Raw genomic sequence first — 15,810 nt, 5'->3', positions numbered from 1 at the left:
AAGAAAAATTAAACAATTAATTATTTTTTCAACCTGAAATTCATTGGCTTTGGCTTATTTTCTGTGAAGAACATAAATCCGAACAAATTTTCAATGGCCTCATACTGTACCTCCCCCCACACATTTACATTACATACAAGGTGTTCGGGTCCACTGGACCCAGGTCTAATAAAAGTGTTGAAAGTGTAGGTCCTGTGTTCCCACACTCTGTCTTCCTCCTTTCTGGTGCTGCTGATAGTGTTTTCTTCCCCTCCTGCTCCCGCACAAAGTTGCAACATTGTTGAAAATTCAACTATCAACACCGTCTGCTCTTACACCTCACACATTTTACCCTCTTTCTTGAGGGATCCAAATTTTATTTTCTCATACCCTGTCCCACACTGGCAAATTAGGGGCATAAATATTATAAATAAGACTTTGCCAGTGTGGTTCTTTATCACAACTGAACAAGATGGCAAAAGATGGCGAGGGCCATCCAATTGATTTTGGAAGAGAGAGGGGCTTTTTATAACATTTTATAAAAAAGAAAAAAAAGAAAAAAGAGAAGCACATTAATTCATAAATGTGATCTAACAAAGGTAAAGGGAAAAAATTAACCATGTTTGCTGTTCATATGGTTTGTAATTGGGATGAAGTAAACATCTGTTGAGTAATTTAACATAAAATTGTTTGATAGTGTTAATTTGGAAAGCCAAAACTCTAGCGGGTCCACCAGACCAATGAACACTGGCTGAGTAATAAAGATATGAACACCACACAAGGGTTAAAAGTTGTTTATCATATTTCCACAACTGGTTTATCTCCCACAAGGAGTGTAAACTAAACTGTTTCACAACTGAGTCATCTGTGCCAGGAAGGCATCTGTCAAAGCAAGGCCTTGAGACTTTAGCCCAACGTAGAGCAGGGATTTAGATGGGCATTTAAAATGACAGAGACTAAAACTAATGACTGAAACATTTATCTGTTTTGTTTGGCCTACCAAACTACAACTTTTTTTGACATGCCAGGAAAAAAAAGTAAAAATTATGAAGCACAAACTTTGTACTCTGTCCAGTCAATCAACCAACCAATGGTTGAAACACCAAACACCAAACCTCACATCAAATGAAAGTTAAAGCATTTCAAAGGCTCTAAAATTTCCTACAGGCCTGCATATCCAAAACACTTCTGTCTTGCATCAATGCATCAATATAAGTGACAAGGTGGTAAATCCAAAGTAAGACAACAGAATTTGTAATGTATGTGTGTTTTGCACTCTTTGGTGTGAAGATGCTTAGATTTGGAAATCAGTATCTCAATCTTCATCATTAAGTGGAATCAATTACAAATGAAGAGAAAGAAAAAAAATACTTTCCTGGGTAATAATTTCCTGGGTTCAGTACAGATAGCGCTATAAACAATGTATGTGTCAGGACTATTGGAACAGTTGAGACACATTTTTTCTAAACACAGAGTCTATGTGGCTTCTAAACCCCAAAACACGTTGCGCCAAAAATTAGCCCACCCCAAGGATCGGGTCTGATTTATACATCGGGGAAACCAAACAACCTCTGGCAAAGTGGATGGCACAACACAGAAGAGCCACCTCGTCAGGCCAGGACTCTGCAGTCTATTTACACCTACAGGCCAGTGGACACATCCTGGACAGGGAGGAACGCTGGTTTGAGCGAGGAGTCAAGGAGGCCATTTACGTGAAAAGGGAAAGACCATCTCTGAATCGAGGAGGGGGCCTAATGGGAACATATTTTGCAATCTTACAATGCTGTGATTGCAGCCATTCCCCAACTCTCTGTGAATGGTACTCATGGCCATTGATCAGTGGTCTTTGATCAGTGGTTGTTGATCAATGGTCATGAGAATTTGCATATTAATGATCAAGGAACTGACCTCACAGCCCATTGTTCCTTCAGTGGGCTGGTTTCAGTCATTGTACAAATGTACTGTTTATAAGGTTGTTGAAACCTGTAGTCGGCTGAGACTGAAGAAAACGCTACATCCAGATGAACAGAATCAACCTTTTGGGATGTACGCAAAGAGTCAGGTAGTGAAAAGTTTTATTTGAGAGATAGTGTGCTGTTGGAGACACACAACACAGACTTCACTTCACTTTCAAGGAGACAAATAGACAAAACCTTATAAACGCCAGTGTCTTGGAGCCGTCATGTTTTATTAAAATGAAATCACACTGCTTATATTGAATTATTTCCAACTGAGATGAAATAGCCTAAAAAGTGAATATTTTCATATTGTTTGTGAAAAAAAAAATCTTTTTAAATAAAATCCTGCTGTTTAGTGTTTCCCTGAATTTACATCCTCATATTTCCAACATTACATATTCCAGACTCACTAAGGCTTATGAGATGAAAGAGAATAAGTAACACCAGGTGCACCTGCCCTCGTCTTAGCCATCCTCATGGGCTGACACATCAAACTGCAGTTTTTAATCAGGCTATGAACGTGGACTTTTGAACAGTTTGAGCCTCATCAACAGAAAAAAACCACAATGTGCCCACTTCATGTTGAACTTCAGCTGTTATGACTTCCAAAAAGCAGGTCAGCTCTCTGTCCATGCAAAATTCATGGCTTTTAAAACTCAGAGTTTTTACACAATACAGTTATGTCTTCTAGGGAAAGCTCTTGACACAGAGTGATGGAAAGTAACAATGGGATATTTTATTAACCAAGGCCAGGATAAAAAATTATGTATTTTTATGTTTTTAATCTGATGCACAGAATTCGTCTACAATGGCTCTTTTTTTCCCACCTGTGCCTGTAATACACTAACCTAGCTTTTAATGCCTACTGCCCAGGAACATCTGGACATGGCTTTCTGAAAACACAGCTGTTCTGCTACTACTGCTACTGTACTACTACTGGATGCATGTGCACACAGGAGCTCAAAAACAGTATGTATACATCTGTGCTCCGATATGTGCACACAGGAGTAACTCACACACATGCTTAGTGTATTCTCGGCTAACAGCAGTCCCGACCATATTCCTACTATCACAGATTTAATAGCGCTAATATGAATAATGGAACTGTCATTTCACAGAGGTTCACTTTTCATCCCAGCTCTGTCACTACATCTTAGCGTCTTTTCCACACCCACTTTTCCTACGCCTTTCTGCTTACACAACATTTTCCTCTATTAATAACACTTGTTCTATGTATATACTTGGGAGATCGTGTTTATTTTTTAACTGTGAGTTATTTTGTAGATTATGCTTCTTTTATTCAGAACAGCAGTACATTACATAACCATATGCTTCGTCAACACGTCGGCTTATCCGTGATTTTTTTTATGGATCAAAACAGTTAAAACAGTTCATCAGATTTATAATGACTTTAACAGTCATCAAAAAGTGTCCTCTGAACCTACAGGTCTCTTCCTGAAAATATACAAGTGCACACAGCCAAAAGACAACATGATAGCTGTTATTCATCTGGCGAATATGAATTCCAATTGTCAAAGTCTTTCAAGAACTCAAAGACTTCCTGGCAGCTGGAAAGGAAGTGCCACGCTATTTTGCTCTCAGCTCCCTGCTCTTTCTTGGCGTGAAAGTTACAAATTATGGCCAGCTAAGTGAAAAAGTACTGACATCAGTCAAAGTCTGACACGCCTCTGTAGCTTTTGGGTATGAATGCTTGGTGGAAGGAGAGTGGCACGCTGGTGGGGAAGGGGCTTGCATAGAGCAGAGGGGATGATTGATTTCTAATTAACAAGCTGGTTGCCATAATGAAAGACTAGATGGTCTCTACTGGCAGCGGATCAATGGGGAGTGCTTCCTGTGACATCCAGTCTTAATCACACCAGCACAGCTTGCTAAGAATGCACTTATTGCTGAAAATTAATGCTTTCATACTCTCACCATCTCCCCTTTCTCATCCCCACCTCTTTTCTGTCTTAACTTCCACCTCAGACCTCTGCTTTCACTTGATAACAGGGATCACTCAATTACTATCGCTCTGCATGTGACAGTGACGTGCAAATAAGCTAATGTGTTGAGTCATTGACAAATGCGATGTCTGTGTTCAGACAAAGTGGAATGTGCTAAGCTGGTGCAATAGGTATCTGGTGTGTTTGCAACCATAAGTATTTCGGTTAAATACGGTATTATGAAAACAAGTCTAATATTCCAGTCTGCGGTAATTTAAAAGTGACAGTATGGCTCTGTTTCTGGACCTCCCTGCCCTTCCACACGGAAAGCTGGAGAGCAGTAGAGACACCGAGAACAGAACACAGGATCATGGACTAATAAACACTAATGAATGATTAAAATGACACTTTTTAAGTCAGATACAGCACGAAGGAAGGAGCTCTGCTAGGGGTGGGCTGCAAAGTGGCTTGCAGATACACAGCAAGTTCAAGCAGCTTAAAACAGCTTAGATAAAATGCTCTACATGAATTTTGCATACAAAAGTATTACCTGAACTACCAGCTCATGTGGACTGACACTGAGATCAGCTGGTCTGATTTTTGGGCCCTCCAAATAAAAAACACTATGCCACATTTCTGAGTCATGTCTTCTTTCCCTGTGGCTCCAAATCACCCCCAGCTAGCTACGATCCACTGAATGAGAGTCAGGAAAACAAGTATTTCCCTGGGATTTATTCTAACTAACACGTTATTTAAGTTAAACCTATTATGATTATTCCACTGAGTGAACACATACGATGTAAAAAAATAAATGTAATCTCGAGAAGGAGCTGTGGCTTCGGGAATGCTAAAGTTGTGTTTACCGCGAGTTCACACTTTCACTTTATTTATTTTTTTAAATGAAAAATACAAGGGTGAGAGAAACTGTGTCTTTTTATTGGATATTGTCAGTCTCCCTCGAGTGCAGCAAGTCTGGAAGGTGAGGTCTCACTTAATCTTTAGTTTAGACCTCTATCATTCTTGATTTCAGTTCCCGGTTCTCCCTGACAGGCAAGATACAATCAAACACCTGATCCACAGGGGTGTACGACACAGCTCAACTGGGTATTCCTTGGCAAAAAGAGACCTTGTTTTATCTTTTGAAAAAAATATGTCACTGGCTCATTGATATTCCATGTTTTACGGGCTTCTTATCTACTTGGACAGATTTTAAAGACATTCTTTTCTTAAGACTTCTTGAGTAAGTAATGACTAAAAGTGATCTTGGATTTCAGAAATGTAGCTGATGAACCACCAAAAGCAAAAATAGATGTTTGTTGTTGGGGTCCACAGGAAAAAGCTCTGAGGAAGTTTCAATTTTCCTGAGTCAGAACTCACACATGGCGTAATGGAGGCTGGAGGTTTGAGGTTGCATATTTGGGAACAGCGGGGAAATGGGAAGCATTTTTAAGGACGGAATATGTGCTTTTCGATGTGCCGATCTGTAATCTGTTTCTGCCAGCCTGCTGTGTTTTTCTGGGCAGAGTGGGATAGTCGTTTGAAGGAGGCTGATGCTGAATGGGTGGGGGGGAAGGGGCCAGGGCTGGGACTAATCCGCCTGTGCCACACGGCGTGTGCCCAGCACCCAGCCAGTTGCACCAAGCCGCCTCCTCTGTAGTGGGCCCATTGGAGCGCTACAAGTCCCTCTGAATGCTATCAGCACAGACGACACACTGCCCCCCAAGCAGGGATTACAGTTTTCTCAATGAAGCTGCCAGGAGGAGGGTCTAGAGCAAAAAGAGAAGTAGAAGAAAGAGGCGGAGGTGCACAGTGCTCCATCAGCAGCCTCCTTTCTCTTAAAGGAAGAGGCCATTGGCAAAACTGAGAGCAGTTGGTAAAGGATCCCAAGAGAACAACAGAAGGATTCATCACTTTTCTCATCCAGTTTTGAGCCACTTTGTACCCCTTGATGAGAATCACCAACACTGTTGTGAGGCAAAGTGGTAAGGGGGAGTTTGAATAGACACAGAGAACTCTTAATGCCACGTGTAGCCCTGTTATCTGAGACTTGAGAAGGAAATAACTTTGTAAATATATTTACAACCACATGTTAGTTGAAAGTGAACATCAAAGAGGCAGAGGAAAAGGGAAAACTGGAGTGTGCAATTATAAAATAATACAAATAATTTGAATAGACTGCAGAAGGGTGTGTCACTCATGTTTTCTATTAAAACAACTTGAGCAGTAAATACAATGCGGTTGATACTCTCCCTCCCTCAGGGTTTCGAGTATTTTGGCTATTTGAGTTGACGCTCTGTTTCTCATTATACTTTATCATAGAAACTGATACATGCAGCTGCCCCAGGAAGTATTTACGCAATTGAACTTCACTTCTAAGACACGAGATAATTGCATTCGACGACAACATGTGAAAGCAAATGGCATTTGTGTTAAAAAATGAACAACAACTGTGAATAAAAAACATTCTGCACAAAGAAGTTGTGCAAGAAGTTAAATGAGAATAAATAGAAATAAAACATACAAAGAGGGTAAAATGTTTTGTCATCCAATACCAATGCCACTAAAGGCAGAACGGAATTTCAGTCAATCAATCAGTTTGACTGGTTGACGTTCAGCTGAAACAGTTGCGCTGAAAGTTTTCTCCATGTTTTTTTTCTCCACAGTATACAATAGGTGCTCGATGGAAATAAAAGACTTTAATTTTCTCCTCAGCAGGGGTATGCTGGAAACCCTTTCTGCAAACCCCCCCCCCAAAAACCCAAGTCTCTCACTTGAATAATTTTAAAAATGATTTAAATTTATATTCAAAAATCCCCAACGCACTTCAGAGTTTTTATGAATTCATCAGACTTTGACATTCTCTCTACATGTTACCAGATTTCTTTCCTTTACTTATTGTTCAAAGTTCTGTGTTTTTGCAAAGGTAGTTTTCCATTCCTTGAGCATGGTTTCCAAAATGGGACTTGTACCCAAAATGGGTGTAGACAGGGGATAAAGTGGGATTTGGTATATCGGAGAACCCCCATATTGGGTGTAGCAGTGCAGGGAAAAGAGTACATAAAAATAAGTCACATAATAACTTGCATTGTGAGTTACTGTAGATTTCTCTTTGTGCACAGGCTGTCATCAGCTGACCTGCTACTCTAATATTCACTGTTTTTTTGTGGATTAAAGGCTGATTTCCAAACCCTTGACCGTATAATGTTTGTATAAAAGGTAAATTAGGTGAGTGAAACTAATAAACATCATCCCATTAAATATTATATATAATAATAATTGCTACCTTTGATGTAACCATACTGAATCACAGTAAACCTGAAACACTGTTGCAAACTAACCTGAATATCCGGCAATAAACTGCCTGGTATTTTCTTTGAATAACACAAAATTATTATACTTCAGTTTGTGATGTTTCACAAAATGGAAGAACACAACTTCAGTAACGTGTGCTGTACACATCCAATATCCGACTTAAAACCTCGAAAATGAATGAGGACATTAAATAGAAGCTTCACATTTCCTCTTTATCAAATTTCACGTGTTGAGCAGTTACTTCTGAAAGCAAGCTCTCTCCCATCTCTCCACTCCTGTCTTACATCTTTCTCCATTTCTGACACTGTCACATTTTCATCTCCCCGGAAAGTACAACAGCTGCTGATTTAGCTGGCAAAAACGTTGCCCAGAAAGTTTGTGTGTTTGGTGATATTTAGAGCTGCTCGAAAATTACATGACATTTAATAAAAAAAAGAAAAAGAAAAAAAGCTGTACTCCATTTATGCTTGTTCCTCTTCTGTGGAGCTAGCTAGTTTCTTAAGTATCTAACTTTCCTCACATCTGCACCATGAACACAGGGATGAGATGAAAGAAAGGATGTGTTGAAGTTGTTAGGAGGCTGTGGGATGTCACTCTTGTCTTATTACTGAGTAAATATCTCCAAGACATAAAAAAAAAAAACCCTAATTTGACAGTAACCAGCCTATCAGAGCTACAGGTTTATCAACTGAAGGTGCTGGAGCATCCGCTTTAAATCTTAGATGTAGGTCTAGCATGCTAGTTTGGGTGGCTTGGATGCTTGGAAGACATTTTGCTCTTTATTTACTGCTTAAGAATCAAACATTGAACATGTTTGATTCTTCCTCTGTGCTGTCAGAACCCACAAACCCTCTTGCTAAACAGATCTATGGAACTAAAATTGGCATGTTACTCAGTGCACAAACTTTTCTACTCCACATGAACTAGGAAAAATAAAGAAGACAGCATATCCGAAAAGGACTAGTATGCCAGCATTTTAAAAGAATCAACAATGACTTATATACATAAGACACCAAAAACTTCCAGATGAAATCAGAGCAAACACATGCAGAGAATTGTGAGCTGAAGCGACACGCTTTGTGTCAAAGCAAACATAAGAAATCAAGTTTACAAGTAACATGGACAAATAAACTTTTTGTGCAAATAGAGAAAGAGGGATGCTATTTTACGCAGTTTTAAAAATGAAGCTGCTCTGCTGCAAAATGTCTTTTGTACTTTTTTCTTTTCCTTTGTCCTAATTCTTACATTAAGAATAATGACAAATTAGACATGCCTGAATGCGTTTTTAAGCAAATAGCAATCGTGTTCACAAAGTACAGCCATTGTCTTCCCACACTGTGGCTTCCATTAGCTTTGTTTACTGCTAAATCCTGAGAAAGTCACCACCAAGAATGCTGCTAAAGTGCATCAAAGGTGGAAAAGCTCATAATGTCACTATAATTGATGTGGTTTACGTTGGCTGCAAAATGTGTGCCAGGAGTGGAACATGCTGGTATTTGTGCTTTCTAAAACAGAAACCCACACACTTCAGAAACAGACACATGGGAAATGCACTATTTGAGGACACGTTAGGACAACGGGAGTCTAGTTTCTGCACATCACATCTCGTATTATCAACATACAGACACTCCAAATCAGCCCCCCCTCTGCCTCCCAACAGACAAACATGCACTCTAGCATCCTGAAAATCCTTACAGCCACTCATCTGCCCACTCGTGAAAGTTAATGAAAACACAACTCACATGTGCTTGTTAGGAGCTTTCTTGTTTTGGCTGGAAAATGAATCCGTTGAGGAAATTGAAAATAAAAGATGTAGCAGTTCTGTGCCGCTTGGCCAGATAAGACTGGCACAGGCGCGCACCTCTGCCTGGCAGGGATCCACTCACTGCCTTCAATTTTAGTTTTTCTACCACACCTGGCACCACGCTGGCATCATTCTGGCACCAGCCAGGCAACGGCTAACAATGTAACTGCTATCTAAGGAGATTTTCTGTGCTCTGATGCAGTAAATCAATTTTCCAGAAATGTAGCTTATAGGTGGCATCTGCGCCATCTCAACTATCACGGCTTGAATTTCTCTGCTGCAGCCTTTCATTGACTCTTTATGAGAAAAAAGAAAACAAAGGCGGCAACAGAGAAGTGTGTTTGTTGCTGCAAGTTTATTATTATTTCTGCAATGTCATGCGTTTGTACAGTATGTTATAATAGCTTAAGAACATTAATAAGGAAATATATTGGCATAGCAATTTAGCCCATGACAGCAGGAAAATACTAACTTATGTTGCGATGTCATTTTGTAACACCGCCACAGAGAATTGTAATAGCCCGCTGATCAGGACATTTGTGTTTAGCCAGCGGAACATCTGACCTGTCTCTATGTCATGATGGATCACCCACCAAGAGCTGAGTGCTGTGCACACAGCCAGGCGTGCATGTGTGACAAAGGGAAGATTCCCAATGAATATCCATTCTCATTTCTCGCCCATCTGCTCCTTGATATAAAGGAAACTGGCATAACTCAGAAAGCACAATGGTTTTTAAATGGTTCATCATTCAGTGTCCACAAAGACAGAACACCCAAACACACCCAAAAAAGCCCATACAAACAGTAATACACTTGACACACTTCTCTCTACCCACTGAAGTGACCTATTCAAACACAGCAGCAGGAGGCAGAGAGGCTGAAGGGCCGGGAAGCTAATGAATGCACGGGTTTGGACCACTTGAAAGTGCTTGTGCTGTCCGCATGTTGCTTTTTGCTCACAAGAGAGCCCTATTAAACCATTAGCCCCTCGCCCCTCACTTCTTTCCCCAGTCTTGCTCACGTTTACGCTGTTCCCAAAACTGCATAAAATCTAGGACAGTCTTTAAATGGTTTGCTGACCAAGGTTTCTTCAAGTTTTCTTAGTCTTGTGAAGTGACACATACAAAATATTACATGTAAGGGGAACAGAAATGTAAGGTGGACAGAAAAAAAAAGTTCTAATCTAATCTTCCCAGGAACAGAACTCTAAACAATGCAGCACTGACAAGAAGTGGTCAGAGGTCAGAAAGCAGACACTTAACAGTCCTCAGAGGTTAAGTACTGCAGAAGGTGCTGATGACATCCAAGCGGCTGCCATAGTCACAGCAGATTGATGTCATTTGGCCATTCAATCTGAAGCCGGCGCGTGCCTGTTTGGATAGTCTAAAGATGGGCCCTATGTTTGCAAGACATCTTTCTGGGGGTTTACTAGCATAATGTGATGTAGGCAAGATAATATTTGCTTTTCTACAACCCTTCTGGGGCCTTGTTCTTGTGACCTTCAATTCAACATGTTGTTCTACAGACATCAGTCAACAGCACACTTGCAGAAAAACTCCCCCAACCATGACGAGTAATCAACTTTGCAGATAGATAATGGCCTCTTTCACTTTGCGAGGCACAATGAGCTGTTTCTGGCGACTGACAGGAGAGCGGACAGAGCAATTCACTAAGCCTAATCTCATAGGTTATCGTGGCATGAGCTGATGGCATTTTGTGAGGATGAATTTATCGCCAAACTCCCACTAAGAATGTCATTTAGTGGCAACGTCCAAATCTCCTTGAAATGTTGATTGTTTCTCTGGCTTTTTCAATCATTTGCACATGGAAAAGGTCCACGGACTAAACCATAGACAGATTAGGAAAGGCTGTTTCAGCATCTACTGACAACTCCTTTTCTAAGCAGCCGTCTTGTTTTGCCCCTTCCTCCTCCTGAGCGACACTGAAAAAGACCATTGTATGGGCTGTTTGGAACCTGCATGGTTGCGTGAGTGGCTCAGTGCTTCACAATGACATCAAGAACTGTGCATATAAAAGCAAGCTCTAGACAACTCACTCACACTTTCAAGTGGCACAAACAAAACGCAGATGTCCATACGAAAAGTCGTGGTACGATAAACATGACTGTGGGGGTTTTTTCCAAGAGTGTACGGCCATTAACACAAACAAATTGGTGCAAACACCTTGACATGAAAAAGACCCCAATCAATCTCACTGGCCCCATTTCTACCTATATACCTCCATTTGTCTGGCTGTTCTCTGCTGACTTTCAGAGGACACCACACAGCCCTTCTGTCCCCTCGCCAATCTGTGCTTTCTAATGAAGACCCAAACGCTCCACGATCCGGTGAAATGATGTCCCTTCAGTTCCGGATTTAAATCTAATGCTCTGTTTAGATCAAATCTGCCTGTTCCTTTTCTTCTCTCTGCTGTGTCACCGTGTTTTCTTAATGTTATTGTTCATCTGTGAAGACGAACACGCAAGATTTCCACAGCAGGGTGACGAGAAATGACAGAAATGCAAAACAGCTTTCTCTGATTAACTGTGTTTAGAAACCGTGCTCTGGGTTTTGTATTCTGATGTTGCTTCTTATAAACATGTGGTTGCTGTATAGAGACCGTCGCTGACTCCCAGAGCAGTGTTAAAAGAGGCCAGGCGGCAAATGAAAAAAATGTTTTAACATCATTGAAATAAAGAGAGCTGCTTCCCGAGTGTATCAAGAGTAGTTCAAAAGGGTCATTTGGTTATTTAGAGGACAGCCTTAAATCCCAGTGTGACCTCACTTTTTTTTTCTTTTTTGCTTCTGTCTCTTTATTAAAAGATAAGGCTCTACGTAGGCAGTATGTGCACACTTGGCTTCCATTTGTCTGGAATAAGAAGCGACCCTAGAGTCCGAATGTGAGCAAACAAATCTCAACAGACTTTTTCATTTCTCCCCTTTTGTTTCCAAGCAGTTCAGAAAGTCCCAACAGTGTTGTATTTCTGTTTTGTCCACAATGACCCTGCCAGTACACCCACCCTCTCAAACATTTCTCAGCCTCTCTTGGTCATTTCATTCTGATAGCTAAACACCGTAATCTTGTCTACACATTCAAAAGTACACTGCCCACACATGGTCTTATCACTCAAAAGCAACAGAGAAGCAAGAGGCAGTGAGGTCAGGTTGGAAACTCAATTACTGTGCGGCCACACTGAATCTTCCTCTTGCTCTGCGCCAAACGCTGAGTTAGATTTCTGAAACACTCACCTCCTGTCTCTTTTATAAAAGATCATCTATCTCTTTCCTTTTCTGTAACTTTACCTCCATCCACTAACCTCTACCTCTTCTCCTTCACAGTCTTTCTTCAGTTTTCTTTTCTACAGCTTCTTCAACAAGCATACAGCCAGAACCTCGAATACTTTCCACCCCCATTTCATTCAATAGTTATATCACACATTGCTTTAGAAGATTAAACCAAAATCTAATCCAAAACTAACGTTCAAAAAGCACAGAAAAACAGGGGAAAAATATAAACCACTTAAATACACAAGCTTATTCCCAGAAAACACGTTGCCTGCTCTATCATATAACGAGAGGATGTCATTTTTTTGTCTTTTTCTATCACTCCACATTTAGCAGGGCATGCAGACAGATGCCCGTCCTCAGTCTCACTGCTGTGTATGTGTAGCCCCTCAAAATTCACTCAATTCCTACCACGATGAGCCTGGCAATGGCTGTGGTAAGAACATGCAAGGCTGGCTGTAACCATCAAGGTTTGAAAAGATGAGAGAGGTGGAAAAGAGACGAGACTGGGATTGCTCACGATTGCACAACTATGCACACAGCCAGCAGCATTTCACTTGCTCGCTTGCCATTTTTCCCTTCCATCCCCAAGCAAACTCAGTCAAAACCCTGGAAATGTAACAATGACCTGCTGCCATGTGCCAAAACATGGGACAGAGGCGGGGGGGGGAGAAAAAAAGTGAGCAGCTTGGAACCCTGTCATTTTTCTGTGCAAGCCCTGCTGCTGGTATCTTATCGGCTCAATCCTCTCATCGTCATTTAAATCTCCCCCTACTCCATCCGATCCCAGTCTTGGCCCTATTTAAATCCCTCCCTCCTCCCAGTCCACCACATTTCTAATGCTAATTATCTAAACCTCTCTGTGCGCGCTTTCCCTCCCATCCACCAGCTAGTTATTCAAATCTCTCCCCACCCACTCTCCCTAAAAGCCCGGCCCCAGTTAAAGGTGCTTGACTGAAGGGCTGATCCGGGCTGTTATTTTTCCGACATAGAATAATACTGCTTCATCCTTTCCTGATCTGTTTTCCTGCCCTTTTTTTCCTTTCTTCATACAGTTACACAAACTCTGAATTGAGAGTTAAGATAACTGGATTCCGTCGTCAACAATAATGTATTAAATTAAATCAAATACATCAGCAAGGTGCACGCAATGCATGTATATTTAGGAAACCGTATATGGTGGACACATTAAAATGTGCATACATCAATTCTCTGTTAAGATGATAGCTGCGTGGGAATGTAACCTTAGTCGGTCTGTGGTGGCCTGTTAGGGTCACCGTCCCCAGTGTTAAGTAAGGCGAGAGCGAACGAGCAGAGTTTGGGGAGGTCAGAGGGGATCTGCTTTCCAGGACCAGGTGCCGGCACAACAGTGTGGGAAAGGGGACACAAGTATCTGTCTCCTCTTCTAGTCGAAGCACGATTCACTGATTTCCTAATCTTTTCTCCCTATCAGTCAGAGCATCTCTTTCTGTGGTGCTCCGTTTTGTCCATTCGCACTCGCAGCCTTCACACTCTCTCTCACTCTCATTCAGTTGGAGGGATCTCGCCGTTAGTCCTGTGGAGAAGCCACCTACACATGGAGCATCGGGATCAGAGGAGTCCCACTCAGCATCACTATTTATTACAGTTACATAAATGCTGGTTTCCAACAACAGCCACCTCACAGAACCTGTTAACTCCCATGTGCACACGCAACAGCCGCACGAAACACCTGCACGAAAAGGAATTAACTGCACCCGCAGTGTGCAAAATTCTTGTTCGATAAGTTCGTTGTATGTCTTACTGCAAAGTGCATATTATGCATATTGCATTTTTGTAGAAATGAATCATCAAAAAGAGATTTTTTTTAAAATACACAATTTTATCAATTCAAAGCATTTCTATTTTACTGATTCCTTACTGACATCAACATTGCTGAAACAAACACATCCCATTCTCTTTTCCATGCAGAATTTTTTTAAAAAGTGGACACCTTAGGGGGTGTGCTCACCTTGATACTCCTGTCCAGGGGTGTAGGTGGTGGGGTTGCCTGTAATTTGGAGGGTGAGAAGCACCTCTCCCCCACCTTCTGCTATCCCGGCTCCCTCCAGCTCACCGTGGTGGGTGCACAGGAAGAAGAAGGGGTTGAAACGGGGGTAGAAGCTCGCAGGGGGAGCCCCGAAATCCATGTTGCTGCTCCCCAGGACGAGGGCAAGCAGGGCACAGCCTAAAGCACCCCCAAGAGAGGCCCGCGCCATGGCCATCTGCCCTCACACCACGCGAGGGGCTGAGGGAGTGAAGGTGGGTGAAGTGGCAAGGAGAGTGATGGCTGGGAGCAAGGGAGGCGCTGGTAGAGCTCCAGAGGACAGGTTTGGAGTCCAGAGATGAGTCGAAAGTCCAAAAGTGTGTGGGTGAGAGTGTGCACGTCTTGTGTGTGCTTGTATGTGCAGTATTTCTGTGTCTGAGTGTGTGGGCTTGGTCGTCAGGAAAAGTGCTCTTCTTTTTCCTCTCCCTGTCCTACCTCCACTCTCGGGGAGTTCAGAGCTTCGCCTGTGCTGTCCTGCTCCGGCGTTTAAATACCTCACCCCCTCCCTCTGTTTCCCTCTCTCCTCCCACCCTCCCTCCCTTCCTCTCTCTGTCTCTCGTTCGCTCCAACACCAGCTCCACGCGTGCTGTATGCGCTCTACAAGACGGCCTCCCTCCTCTCTCTCATCCAGCTCTTCTCTCCTCCCTCTTCTCCGCCAGTCTATCACTCTGAATTTTTCCTTAATCTCGTTCTCCCCCTCTCTTATCTCCTCCTTTTTACCTCTCACTAAACCATTCTGTTACTCCATATTGCACTCTTGTATCCCTCTCTGGAGACCTTGGCGGCCTTATCTCTATGCATCTGTTAGTTTCTTCATCCCTAAGCAGCCCTCTGACAGATCCCTTTCACTCTTCTCTTCCTTTGTCTTTTTGCCCATCCACCAGACTGTCTCCTCCTCTCCCACCCACTATCACACCTCCTTTCTCCCTCCCTATTAAGCTCTCTTCACCTCCCTCTCCTTCCCTTTCTCTCTTTCTGCTGTTCTCCCACTTTGCCCCTCGATCTCCCTCTCCTTCTTCTTTCAAACCTCTACCTCTCCGTCTCTTCTCTCATCTTTAGAAGTGCTCGGCATTTGTTTTTCTTCTTCTCCTCTGTCGCTTTTTTTTCATGGGTTTTCCATGAGAATCTCCTTTTCCACAAGATTCTCCAACTTTTTTTCCCCTGTCAGACTAGCCCGCGCCACCGTTCCACCCTGCATTACTCCACCACCAGCTGATGGATAAGTATTCGTCCAGCACATGCATATCTTCCCTTTTCACCTGCGAGTAAATACAAAGAACCTGTATTACAGCCATGCGACTCTCTTTCTCTGCCCATCTCTCTCTTGCTCTGTGTGTAAGTGATACACTTTGCACCCCCCACCACCCAACAAGCATTCCTTCTTCAGACCTTGTGGAGACAAAAACATTTTCCAGATATATGACAAACACATAAAATTGTCTCAGTGGCCGCACAGTTCCTTTCA

General features: G+C 42.2%; 1 protein-coding gene across 2 annotated transcripts in view; it reads right to left on the bottom strand.

Annotated features, from left to right (window-relative positions):
• The window catches only part of reln (reelin), a 103,750-nt gene extending 88,930 nt beyond the window's left edge, over positions 1-14,820 (bottom strand). For both annotated transcript variants that reach the window (XM_004567725.5, XM_012923709.4), the window contains exon 1: positions 14,271-14,820. In XM_004567725.5, the coding sequence (XP_004567782.3) occupies positions 14,271-14,523 (253 nt within the window). In that variant the 5' untranslated portion in view covers positions 14,524-14,820. The remainder of the gene's footprint in view (positions 1-14,270) is intronic.
• Between the last annotated feature and the right edge of the window lie 990 nt (positions 14,821-15,810).

Source organism: Maylandia zebra, linkage group LG7, assembly GCF_041146795.1.
Source record: "Maylandia zebra isolate NMK-2024a linkage group LG7, Mzebra_GT3a, whole genome shotgun sequence".
Classification (NCBI taxonomy): Eukaryota; Metazoa; Chordata; class Actinopteri; order Cichliformes; family Cichlidae; genus Maylandia; species Maylandia zebra.
The sequence above is the reverse complement of the archived record's forward strand: the minus strand, read 5'-3'. Positions and strand labels throughout refer to the sequence as shown.